General features: G+C 58.0%; 1 protein-coding gene across 1 annotated transcript; it reads right to left on the reverse strand.

The window, feature by feature from the left end:
* Window positions 1–389: 389 nt before the first annotated feature.
* Window positions 390–8353, reverse strand: LOC144284177 (uncharacterized). Its single transcript, XM_077848500.1, has 5 exons — window positions 8158–8353; window positions 7444–7993; window positions 5457–5623; window positions 4451–5034; window positions 390–3598 (listed from the first exon to the last, which is right to left on the reverse strand). Exons 1-4 carry the CDS (start codon window positions 8351–8353, stop codon window positions 4736–4738), a joined length of 1212 nt encoding a protein of 403 aa, XP_077704626.1. The 3' UTR covers window positions 390–3598; window positions 4451–4735.
* Between the last annotated feature and the right edge of the window lie 4515 nt (window positions 8354–12868).

The following is a 12868-nucleotide window of genomic DNA, read 5'->3' on the forward strand; positions in this document are numbered from 1 at the left end:
ACAGGGAGGGTATGGTTTTTGCATAGAAATTTCATAGATACTTCAGGTTATTTGAGGAGGAGAGTTTGGAGTCCTGTGATTGGAGATACTCAATGCCCCTCTTTCTCTTAGGGACAAACCACTCAGGCCAACAAATCAGTAAAACTTTAGATTTGTTTTAAACAGACGCTCGGGAGGGCGAATGGCGTCCTCGTGCAGACTACCCATCTGAGTATAAAACAAGCCTCCGTAAAATTAAATTCACATACAGGGTGTTTTCTTACCATGATAGAATTAAAGGCCAGTAAGATATCTAGAAAATCCCCAAACTATTTGGAAATTAAGCAAAACTGTTTTATTTTTATTTTTATTTTTTTACCTTTTTAAAAAATTGGTGTTCAATTTGCCAACATATAGCATAACACCCAGTGCTCATCCCATCAAGTGCCTCCCTCAGTGCTTGTCACCCAGTCACCCCCACCCCCCACCCACCTCCCTTTCTACCACCCCTTGTTCATTTCCCAGAGTTAGGAGTCTCTCATGTTCTGTCTCCCTTTCTGATATTTCCCACTCATTTTTTTCTCCTGTCCCCTTTATTCCCTTTCACTATTTTTTTATATTCCTCAAATGAATGAGAAAAATTGTTTTAAAGAATCCACAGGTCAGAGAAAAAAAAATCCCAGGGCAATTCTTAGGAAATGTCTCATCTAAACATAAACACATCAGTTTGTGCGACATGCCAAAGCCGTGTTGAGTAGAAATTGAACCTCGAGTGCTCATATCAGAAAAGAATTAAAATTCTAAATTGATATGATTCCATCAGAAGAAGCTAGGGAAAAGAGGCAAATTAACCCCCAAATAAGTCAAAGGCAGGAAATACTACAGACAAGAAATCAGGGAAAAGAAGGTAGATGACCTTCTGGAATCAGTAGAGCCGAGAGTTGACTCTCCGAAGAGCTTGCCAACACTGGCAAAATCCTAGCAAGAATGATGAAAAGGGAAAGAAAGAATCCAAAATTTATTGGCATCTGGGAGAGAGGGGCCATCATAAGAGATCCTGCAGACATTGGGAGGATAATATGGAAATGATACAAGCAAACTGATGCTGGTAAGTCTGACAAGTCAGATCCAAGAACAAATTCTTTGAAAACATGGTTTATGAAAACAGGCACAAGAATTAATGGTCAATCTGAGTAGCCCATAGCTGTGTAAGACACGGAATTCTTTTTTTAAAGTTTGTTTATTTATTTAGTCATTTCTACACCCAACGAGGGGCTTGAACCCATGACCCTGAGACCAAGAGCTGCAGGCTCTTCCCACTGAGCCAGCCAGGTGCCCTGAAATGGAATTCTTAATAAAAAACCTTCCTAGAAAGAAAAACTCTGGAGCCTGATGGGTTCACTGGTGAATCATATCAAATACTTAAGGGAAGGGGCGTCTGGGGGCTCAGTCAGTGAGGCATCTGCCTTCAGCTCAGGTCGTGATCTCAGGGTCCGGGGATGGAGGCCTGTGTCCGGGCTCCCTGCTCAGTGGGGGAGCCTGCTTCTCCATCCCCCTCTGTGCCTCCCCCCTGCTCATGCTCTCTCTCTCTCTGTCTTTCTCTCTAATACATAAATAAAAAATCTTAAAAAATACTTAAGGGAGCTTTTTTTAAAATTTTTATTTATTTATGATAGTCACATAGAGAGAGAGAGAGAAGAGGCAGAGACATAGACAGAGGGAGAAGCAGGCTCCATGCACTGGGAGCCCGATGTGGGATTCGATCTCGGGTCTCCAGGATCGCACCCTGGGCCAAAGGCAGGTGCCAAACCGCTGCACCACCCAAGGATCCCTTAAGGGAGCTTTAACAGCAGTTTTAAACTAATAAAATCAAGGAGTAGGGAATGCTTTCTAACTCATTTTATAGGAACAGTGGAGCTCAGATACATAACAAGCGAATTACAAGAAAAGAAAGCCATAGATCAATATCCCTTGTAAATATAGATGCAAAAGTTGTTGACGATATGTCACAGATAGCATCCAGCTATGTAGAGCAAGGGTCTACATCTTAGATCCTTAACACGTCTTAACCTGGCGGGTTTGATCCCAGGAATGCAAGGTTGGTTTCACATTAAAAAAAAAAAAAAGAATGAAAATCACCATATGCACAGAATCAAGGGGAGTCTTCACACAGGTGTGTAAACCAAAATTCCACAGCAATTCATGATAATGAGTTTCAGACAGCTAGACATGGGGCAGAAACTCATGGCAGAAGCACAAGGCATGGTTTCCTGGGGGCTGGGGGACAAGGGGTCCCGCAGATGCACCCACCCAGTGGGCCTGACCCTGGGGGTAGCTGCTCCTGAGTGCTGGCCAAGACTGCGGCCCACCCTTCCCTGGACTTGGTTTCGTCCTTCCCCTCATCTTGCAGAGCACGGTGTCCACTTCCCACTGGACCTTCCCCTCGGGATGGGCGTGACGACCTTCGGGTTGGGGAACCGCATTAACAGGCCCATTTCTTACTGCAGAGAAACCCTCGTCCGGGCCCTTGGTCTAGGCCCCTGTCACTCGGCTGTCAAGGGCCAAGCCAGGACACGCTGGGTTACGAGCTCCTGGGAGGCAGGCAAGTGCACATGATCTTTGTGTTTCCAGGAACTAGTGTTCCCCCAGCAAAGTGGTTGCTCCACACGCGCTTGGGGGCAGCATGCTGGGCTGGTTCCCCACATGTGGTCTCTTGCTCCTGGGCGGGCGGGGCCCCCTAGCTTCAGAGCTAGGAAGGCTGGGCCCAGGTGGCCCAGGCTTCGCTCCTGGAACCCTACTGTTCAGGGCCGGACTCCTTCCCGAGAGAGACAAATCACCTCATGGAAAGCCTTCCAGGATGGCTACTTCCAACCCCTGCATTTCTGGTATGTAGCCCACAGCAGAATGTTCCCGGCTGTTGCCGGTTGCAGGGCAGATGCCTGTGCTTCCGATGGGGGACCTCTGTCTCCAGGGAGGCTGTGCCCGTGACCTCAGGACAGAGCCCGGGCGTGGCGGGCTGCCCTCTGGCCCCCTGGCGCCCTGCAGCTTCCCACCCCAAGCTGACCTCCTAGACTGTCTGAGATCAGCCCACCTAGGATCCGCTTGCTGGGCGACCTGCTGCTTTTCCATGGCGGTCAGACCCCAGACACTTGGGGTGGGGTAGGCGTTTTGGGGAGCCCTGGTTGGTTCAACCCCGCACAGAAGCCATAGATGGGGAGATGGAAACGGAGTCTGGGAAAGGCCAGGGCTTTGCCAAGGCCACATCTTCAAGTGCACTGTGTTTCGGGCGTCCTGCCTGTGGGTGGGAGAAGCATGGTCTGAATCAGCTGCTGAGGACAAGCTGTTCTCAGACATTCTGCTTCTCAGGACCTTGGTTCCCCGATGGCTTGGTGCGGGCTCCAGGCTCCGCTGCACGAGCCGGTGGCCGTGCTTCCTCCCCCGTGGAGGGGAGGGACTGTCCCGGCTCTCCGGGCATCGTAACACCGTGGGTGCTGTGAGCGCGGGCTGTCACGGGATGCGGGCCATGCTCAGGTGTGGGCACCATGTGGGCACCGCGGCTCTGCCTCTGGACCAGACTGGTGCCGCCCAGTCCGATGGGAGCGGTGGCTGCTTTTCTTTCCTGTGAACAGAGAATGGTGGGAAGCATGTGACAGCGACGCGTTAGGGTCCCCAAGGCGGCAGGGCGGGGCTCCTGCCAGGAGCCTTGTCTGCCTCCCGCTATTCCACCAGGACATTCTGCCCAGTGAGCCCAGAAGGGCACATCTTCCCTTCACACTCAGGTCTCCCCCACACCTGAGGGTCACCCCCACACCTGAGGGTCACCCCTACACACCTGAGGGCCACATCCACACACCTGAGGGTCACACTCCTACACCGGAGGGTCACCCCCACACACCTGAAGCCACATCCACATACCTGAGGGTCACCTCCACACCTGAGGGTCACCCTCATATACCTGAGGGCCATATCCACACCTGAGGATCACCCCCACACCTGAGGGTCACCTTCACACACTTGAGGGTCACCCCTACACACCTGAGGGCCACATCCACATACCTGAGGGTCACCCCCACACCTGAGGGTCACACTCCTACACTTGAGGGTCACCCTCACACACCTGAGGGTCACCCCCACACACCTGAGGCCACATCTACATACCTGAGGGTCACCCCCACACCTGAGGGTCACCCTCATATACCTGAGGGCCATATCCACACCTGAGGGTCACACCCCACACCTGAGGGTCACACCCCTACACCTGAGGGTCACACCCCACACCTGAGGGTCACACCCCTACACCTGAGGTCACCCCCACACCTGAGGGTCACACCCCCACACCTGAGGGTCATACCCCCACACCTGGGGTCACCCCCACACCTGAGTGTCACACCCCTACACCTGAGGTCACACCCACACCCAAGGGTCACACCCACAGCTGAGGGTCACCCTTACACTAGGGGTGATTCCTCACCTGGCTCACTTTGGTGTCTTCTGGGCTGGGGTCTCAGAGGTGGCCTCCACGTGGCAGGAGGGAAAGTGGCTGTGGGGCTGTCTGTGCGCCGTCAGGAAACGTGTATTCTCAGGCGCCCTGCCTTTCCTGACCTCGGGAAGTCCCTGGGCTGCAGGCGGTGTGTGTTGAGTCACACTGGACACGCCGCCCCCCCGACCCCTGCCAGCAGTGCCATCTTCCTCCTGGAGCCGGGGGCTTCCCGATGGACAGCGTGTCAGGTGCGGGCCCAGGGCACGGTGGGCAGAGCTATGGCTGGTGGTGTGGCAGGCCTGGCATTTGTCCAGGGCTCTTGGAGCATGTGCAGACACGCTTGGGCCCGCAGCGGCCCCTCCAAGTGCGCCATAGACGGGAGCAGACCCTGGACGCCCTGGGTCCCTCTGGCCACCTCCCCCAGGCCTCGCGTGGCGCGGCTGAGCGCCACTCCACGGAAGGGGCCGGGGGTGAGCCAATGCCCGTGCCAGCCCTTAGCCAGGTGACTTGGATGCCCCTCCACAAGGAGATGAGCGGCGGCGGCGCTTCTGAGTCTGCCAAGCGAACTGCAAGGCCTGCACTCGGGGCGTACAGTGAGTAGGTGGTCTCTCCGGGGGGGAAGGCGGCCCTCCAGCCCACCCTTGACCCCTCCTTCCCGCAGGGGCAGGGCTGGGTGTGCAAGGCCAGGGGGTGGCGGGGCCTGGGACAAAAGCCCAGCTATGGGACCCCCAGCTGGAGGGCTGCACGGTGACTCTGGGCAGAAATCCCCCTCCCCTCAGAGAGTCCCTGTAGACAGCCAGCCCTGGGCATCGGCTCCTCAGGGGCCCTGCCGCCAACTTCTGGGGAGCCAAATGTGAAATGTGAATTTTCGACCACAGGGGGTTGGTGCCCCTAAGCCCTGTGCTGTTGGAGGGTCCTCCTTATCCCCAAGGAGCCTCAGGGCGTTAATGAGGCTGCCTGTTGTGGCAGCTGAGCTGTCCTCCCCAGAACTCCACACCTGCTGCTTCGTGATGTGTCCCCAGGGCGGAGAGCCCTCTGCTTGGCGGATGGCGGGTCCGGACACAGAGCCCGGGCTCCACGGCCGGCGTGCACAGGACAGCAGGCGGCCTTCTGTGTGAAAGTCTGGGCAAGCTCATGCATTCATTCCGCAAACACTTCTCAGGCCTGTTGGGAGGTGGGTGCCAGCAGAGCTGAGGGAGCGACATGGGTCTTTATCCTGGGCTCCCAGTGAACCCCACGTGCAGGCTGAGCCTGTTCTGTAGATAACCCGGGAGGCCTCCGCCAAGACAGAAGGGACCGTGTTCCCCCAGCTGGCATCTCAGGGTCTCACACCCCAGCTCTCATCCCTCTGGTCTCTGAGCCGTGGACTAGCAGGGACTACAGGCGGTGGTAGTCCGGGCGGGGGTGCGGCTCAAATGGGAGGTCTGACCTGAGTCTCTCTGGAGACAGACCTGTCAGCATCAGCAAACAGGAGGTAACAGGCCAAATTGTTCGCGTGAGAGCAAAAGCGTCCTTGTTCTTCAAGCTTTAAAAATATCCTAGAACATGGAGCTTGGGATGCCAGTAAACAGAGAGAAAGTTTTATTTTCAGGGTGCCACTGAGGGTGGTGGTGTTTAGTGCTGGCCTGGAGGCATATGGCAGCTGTCAGGGGTGCTCAGTGCAGGGCTGGGGTTGGGAACCCATCCAGGGGCACATAGTGTAGGGGGTGGGGGTCAGGGGCCAGTCCAGGGGCACACGATGCAGGTGATGGATGTCAGGGGCTGGTCCAGTGGCACACGGTGCAGGGGAAGGGGATCAGGGGCTGGTCCAAGGGCACAGGATGAGGGGGCAGAACTCAGGGGCCAGTCCAGGGACACATGGTGAGGGGATGGGGGTCAGGGGCTGGTCCAGGGGCACACGGTGAAGGGGATGGGGATCAGAAGCCAGTCCAGGGGGCACACGGTGTAGGGGATGGGGGTCAGGGGCCAGCCGAGGGGGCACACAGTGCAGGCTCAGGGGTCAGGGCCAGTCCAGGGGGCACACAGTGCAGGCTCGGGGGTCAGGGCCAGCCCAGGGGGCACACGGTGCAGGGGACGGGGATCAGGGCCGGCCCAGGGGCACACGGTGCAGGGGACGGGGATCAGGGGCCAGTCCAGGGGGCACATGATGCAGGGGATGGGGACAGGGGTCAGGGCTGGCCCAGGGGCACACGGTGCAGGGGACAGGGATCAGGGTCGGCCCAGGGACACACGGTGCAGGGGACGGGGATCAGGGGCCGGTCCAGGGGGCACACGATGCAGGGAGTGGGGGTCAGGGGCCAGTCCTGGGGCACAAGGTGCAGGGATGGGGGTTGGGGCCGGCCCAGGGGGCACAGTGTGGGAAGTCTGGGAAGTCTGGGAGAGGTTCATAGCTCATGGCCCTGCTGCTGGCATGTGCCAGGCTGTCTGCAGCCTGAGATCCTGGTTCCGGGGGTACGGTGGGTGTCTACATGAGCCACATCCCAGGAAGTGGGTCATTTGTGCACACAGCTGGGCCTGCCTTTTTTCTCAGGAGATCAGCAGACATTCCCCAGGGTCTCAGAGTCTGGGCTCTTTATGGCCACTCCCAGTTTTCAGGGAGTCTGGGAGAGGGCATCTGCATAGGGGCCCATGGGCGCCCCAAATAAAGTTGGAGTTCCTTTGACAAAGGAGGGGGTTCAGTGTGTGCCAGCAAGGGTAGAAGGCAGATGAGTCAGGCCCTCCTGGTCTGGGTGGCAGGAGTGACACCTGCAGGGCAGGAGGCGCTGTCCTCCCCGGGGCTGGAGGGTGTGATCAGGGCAGAGGAGCAGCAGGAGATGCCCCCAGGGAGCCCTCGCCACCGTTGGGGTGTTGCTCCGCCTGAGGTCGGGGCTCCGGGCCTCCTGGTCGTCTGCTCTCCGCCTCACCCCGCGCGCTCTGGAGGCGAGCGTCCCCGGGGCTGTCACCCTGCACCCAGCTCACAGCCCTCCGCTGGGGCCCGTGCTCACCTTGCACCGCGCGTGGGGCCACGTGGGGCCGCGTCCTCGAAGCGAGGACTTTCCTTGCCTCCAGGAGCTTCTGTTGGACGGAATCCAGTCTCGTGGTTAAAGGGAATGGTCCGCAGGAACGTTCTCAGCCAAACGGACCAGCTCAGGAAAGTCTTGCTCACTTTCCAGGAAACATGGGAGGGCGAGGCCCTTCCGCAGGGCGGAGAAAGTTTTCCTCGAAGCCTCCGGAGTGCAGACAGTCCCCGGAGGCCTGACCGGTCGCCGGCTTCCTTGTGCTCCGGGGGCCGCGCCAGTCGAGTGAGTGACTCAGGCCCTTCCCGCCGATGCAGCCAGAGCGGGTATCGCTGCGACCTCACTTCTGGGTCCCTTGGGGGCTCCTGCCCAACCCCAGGAGGGCTTCCAAGGCCCTCGCCCTGGGCATCCCCTGGGGCACGTCCGGCTGCGCGGGACCCTCCCCTGCTCTCTGCCTGCCCCCCAAAGGTGCACTCGCTCCCGGGGGGAGGCTCCTCCAGGAAACCCCATTTTAGCTTAATTGGTTGCCTTACATCCTCTTAGGGAGTGGCCCCCAGGCTCTATGGGGGGACTGGGCCCGTCTCTGGCGCCTCTGCCTGTGATGGGACCTTCCTCACCTCCCCTTCCCCTTATGGGACCTTCCCCACCCCCCACTCCGTGATAGGACCTTCCTCACCCCCTACCCCGCACCTTGATGCCTACCTGAAAGTCCCGGGGCATAGCCACTGGCCTCCCAGGGACACTGCCCGAGGCCACACCTGCTGCCCTGTGCCGGGTACTGCTGCTGGGTGTGTTTCTGCCAGACCCAGGAGGGGCCCGATTCAGAGATAAGGTTGCTGCAGATGCGGTTTGTCAGGGTGAAGGTATCCTGGAGAAGTGGCCTTTGATGCGGTGACATGCGGGCGAGAGGAGGGGAAGCTGCCGCAGTTCAGGCGGCTCGTCCGTGGTGCTGGGGTGCGGTGTCCCCCTCTCGGCATACATGACAGGCCTGCGCACGAGGCCCCTGTCCTGGGAAAGAGCAAATCTGTTTTTAGATGGACAAGCGTGTGTCCCTGGTACCTGTGTTCCAGGTAGTCATTCCCCTCTGTCCGTGCAGACTTTTCGGGTCTCTGAGAGTTCCCAGGAAATCAAGGATCACTGCCCACTCAGGACTGGGAGCCAGCGAGGCACCTTGGAAGGGATCCGTCTGCCTAGGTCACGGGGTCACCACTGGCGTCCGCGTCTGTGGGAGAGGTGACCCGGGCCCCCGTGCGTGCGACACCCCGCTGGACACCGGCCAGAACCACTGGTTATTACAATTCGATTCAGCTGAACACGCGGTTACACCATCAGGGTCTTCAACCTTTAGTGGAAATGATTGTGACTCGTAAAACCAAATGGGAAACTCAGGAAGTTCAAATTGCTCGATTTCCCAAGAAGGTGAACGCCAGCCTGCCCACATTCCACGCTGCCGTGAGGGCTGGGGCATGAGGAGCAGTGAGCCTCCCACCAAGATGGTCAAGACGGGTTCATTGTGCGCAGACGGGCTGTGATGTGCGACCTGAAACGAAGCCCTTAGTTATCCTGCATCTGCAGAGTACTCGGACACCCTTCACATGTCCTGGGAATGTTCTAGTATTTCTGGCTTCTGCGAGCCTCTCTCTTCTTAGGAATCATGTTTCTCCAAGACCTGCAGCTCAGACCCAGCCTTGGAAACTTGGCGGTGGCTCTGCTGCCCGCCTGCCCGTTTCTGCCCTCCGCCATCCACTGCACTGAGAATTTTTCTTAATATGTTGGCCTGTTTGAATTCAAAGCATTGTGGGGGGCTTATTGCTGTCTTGGAAACCCTATATGAGTGCCCAGTAGCATCTCTTCATGGAGACTGCAGGGGATACACCTGTAAAATGCGACGCTGTGGATTCCCTGGGTGCTGTCCTTTTAAATTTTTAATTAATTTATTTGAGAGAGAAGGAGTACAAGGTGGGGGGCAGAGGGAGAGGGAGGAGCAGACTCCCCATGGAGCAGGGAGCCCCATGTGGGCTCGATTCTAGGACCCTGAGATCATGACCTGAGCTGAAGGCAGATACCTCACTCCCTGAGCCCCCCAGGCACCCCAAGAGCTGTCCTTCTGAACCAGATCATCTATTGTGTTTCCAGGACAGCTAATAGCCGAGGGCACAGATCTTCATCCCCACCCTCAGCCATGTCTCATCGCAGTCCCCTTCCACATGCGCACCTGCCACAGGCAGCAGGACACGGAGACGGTTACAAGCAGTGGCCGCATGGATGCCCCTGGGAAGGCCCTGCAGACTGGGCCCTGGGCCGGGACCACCACAGCCGGATTTGCCTACGTGGGGCCTTCATCCTTCTACGCAGAGCGGATGTCCTGGGGGGTCCACATGGCGATCTCCAAGGAGCACATGGGGAGTAGCATCCATGTGGAATGAACTCACCACTCAAGTCCCCCTCCCCAACTACAGTCCGCGTGGCACCACCCACACCCTTGGGGGACCTGCCCTCCCTGGCAGTAGCACCTGCCACGTCCTGTTGGAGGCTTCGGGGGCTGAGCACAGCCGCAGTTGGTCCACATGTGCATGACCGCAGCTCACCTTTTCTGACAGCAGCAGGTGCAGCAGGCTGGCTGTCACAGGTGCTCCCACAGGCACTTGGCTCTGCCCCAGCGCTGCCCGCCCTCTGGTCAGGCTTCCACACTCGCTCCCACCTCCCGCCATCAGCCAGGGCCTGTGTCCTGGGCTCCCTGCCTCACCGGCATCCCCACTCTCTCTCATTCTAGAAGGCTGGGCTTTCCTGGGTCAGTGAAGGTAGAAATCCTTGGTGGCTCTCTGGGGGGACAGGCCATGGGGGAACAGGAAAGACCAGAAATAAAAATACATTAATTAATACAGCAAAGAACAGTATGGTATGTATGCATTTATAAACAGACCAAATTCTGATTTATTTCAGATGTTAAAGTTTATGGAAAAGCCTGCAAATCATGTTCCTGCTGTTTGCCACTAACAGTATCCAGAATCTAGAAGCATAAACACTGGTGTATGAAGAGTAGCCCCAGGTTAGGAGAACTTCCTCCTGGTCTCAGGTGTCACCACATGGACTATCCGGCCTTGGTGGAAGGGGTGGGCAGGAGAGAGACGCGGGTGCCACGAGACTGGCCCAGCTGGGGTTCCTTCCAACCTCGCCCACAGTGAAAGCTGGCCGAGGTGGGGTGGCTTGGTGCCACCTTCCAGGTGGAGGACGCAGGACATCGATTTATATTCTGGGACAGGGGACTTCGAATCCTTTCCTGCCCATAGGACATGCACCCCGGTGCCGGCTTCTCAGTCCCTCCTGTGACGGGCCTCGGTGCTGGCCTTCGTTCTCTGTGCGTCCACCCCAGACAGAGTCGCCCAGACCTTTGGGCCACTTCGCACGAGCTTCACAGGATGACCCTTTCTCCGAGATGTGCACACATTCTCTGTCCGCTGTGAAGGCCCGGAGGACAGTCCCTCAGCGCGTAGTTCTCCGGACACGGAGACAATTTACTGTCCAAGGGGTCATGCCTTTGTTTTGCTTCCTCTTTAAGGTTGGACGAATAAGAAGCCAAATTTCTGTGACCTGACCAATTTTGTTCTAGTCTGAGTTGTTCTGGGACAGAGGGGTGAGGATGGGGGCTTGGTCAACCTGGCTGCCTTCTGGGGACATTCCTGACCGGCCCGGGGTGGGGCCGCCCTGGGTGACGGTGGGGCTGGAGGCGCTGTCAGGGTGCAGATGCCTCCTTATGCCTGGCTTGCAGCCCTTCCCATCTCCTCCGAACGCGGCCTATTTGGGTGGGTCTCTGTGCCCTGTGGCCCTTTCTAGCCCTTTCCTCCGGGGGCTCAGTGACCTGCCCTGGTGTCACAGTGCCCAGAGCTGATGTGACTTCACCCTCCAGCCTCTTCTGTGTCCACACTGGCGCTCTCCTGTGAGCTCGACCCCCTGCCCTGAGTGGAAAGGGTCACATCCCGACTCAGCTGGGCCCTGTGACCTTCTGAAACACCTTTCACATTTGCCTGGAAGAAGAGGAGGAAAGACGCTCAGGGTTCAAGCTGTGTTTGGCAGATGTGTGCGCCAAGGATTGTATGGGGTGGGGATGTCTGTCCTGGGAGGCACAGCCAATGCCAAGCAGGACCACAAACGAGCACAGCTGGTGGGCCCGGGGCCACCAGGTGGGGTTGGCCCACCCACCGCACGGTGCACAAGGAGCCTCCCAGGCAGTGTTGGGGTGTCGCTCGGAGGCCGAGCCATGGGGACGGGCTGCAAAGACATGGGCGTGCAGGGCGGCCTCTAAGGGGTGCAAGTGGGGTCAGCCTCAGGCCTGCTAGTGGAGAAGGCCCAGGAGAGCCGGGGCCCAGGACCCCGAGCCACCTGCCCGGGAGGAGGGCTGCAGATGGCTCTTGGGTTCAGCGACACCGAGGTCACCTCTGAGAGCACCATTTCTTAGAGCTACAATAACTCTCAATGACCCACTTTCTTTGAGAGATTTATTACCGCTTCTTAATATTTTTATTTTCAGTGTTGGCAATTTTCTTTTGTAGCCCTCCTGGGGGCCGTAACTTCGAAGCGCAGTCCTTCAGGTGAGGCCAGATTTGGCAGACGCAGCGATTTCCATGTGCGGCCTTCTGAACCTGACCATCTGTTACCTCAAGGTTTGCTCAGGGATGTGGTGTCGTGCTGACCCGGCTGCTCCTCTGCACACCGAGGCCCCTGGGTGCACAGGTTTGCAGACCCCTGGGGCAGGCAAGCATGAGGTGTTGAGGGGGTGCCGTGTGCCGGTCGGTGGCCTTGGGGTGGGGTGACAAGCCTGCCCAGCCAGCCCCTTGGCAGGGTTTTCTTAGGGCAGCCAAACACTCCGGGGATGTCCGTGCCTTCTGGTGGCAGCTGGCTTGGGGGACACAGGCTCCGCGTGGCTTCTCTTGTACTCACATGATCGTCTTGGAGGAAAGTAAGGTGACAGAGTGAAATGCCTTGCATGCGTTAGATCCGGGGCCTCAGGAGGCAAGGCCGTCTCAAGCGGCTGTCTCGTACACGGCCCGGCTCCTGCCCCGGTGGCCTCGTGGGCTGAGTGTCATCTGCCTTGAGCCTCAGGAGGTTCTTTCCCTCCCGGGGCCTCCCATGGCTCTGTGTGGTCCCTGGGCAGGAAGCAGACCCCCAAGAGCCACAGGTGTGGGTGGCGGACAGTGACAGGTCCCAACTGGTGACCTGGGGGCCCAGCTGGTAATGCTGACATGGCCGGGAAAACAGCACTGGTGGCATTGCTTTCAGGCCATTTCCCCTTTGATGGAAGGAGAGCATAAACCCTGGTGGGCAGCAGGGTGGCGACAACTTTGGTTTCTGTTGTCCTTGGGACGTCCATGGTCACTAGAGTTTGCTCTGTGGTGCGCGGACAATGCGAGGCCGC

The sequence above is a fragment of the Canis aureus genome, chromosome 15 (genome assembly GCF_053574225.1).
Source record: "Canis aureus isolate CA01 chromosome 15, VMU_Caureus_v.1.0, whole genome shotgun sequence".
Taxonomy (NCBI): domain Eukaryota; kingdom Metazoa; phylum Chordata; class Mammalia; order Carnivora; family Canidae; genus Canis; species Canis aureus.

Excerpts from the sequence above, each read along its gene's own strand:
- LOC144284177 (XM_077848500.1), bottom strand. The coding sequence starts at position 8,353 with ATGTCACCGCATCAAAGGCCACTTCTCCAGGATACCTTCACCCTGACA. Across the intron at positions 5,624-7,443 it reads GGCCCCACGCGCGGTGCAAG|GCCTGAGAAGTGTTTGCGGA; the intron begins GTGAGCACGGGC and ends ACCTCCCAACAG. Across the intron at positions 5,035-5,456 it reads GACACATCACGAAGCAGCAG|GCCTTGCAGTTCGCTTGGCA; the intron begins GTGTGGAGTTCT and ends CCCCGAGTGCAG.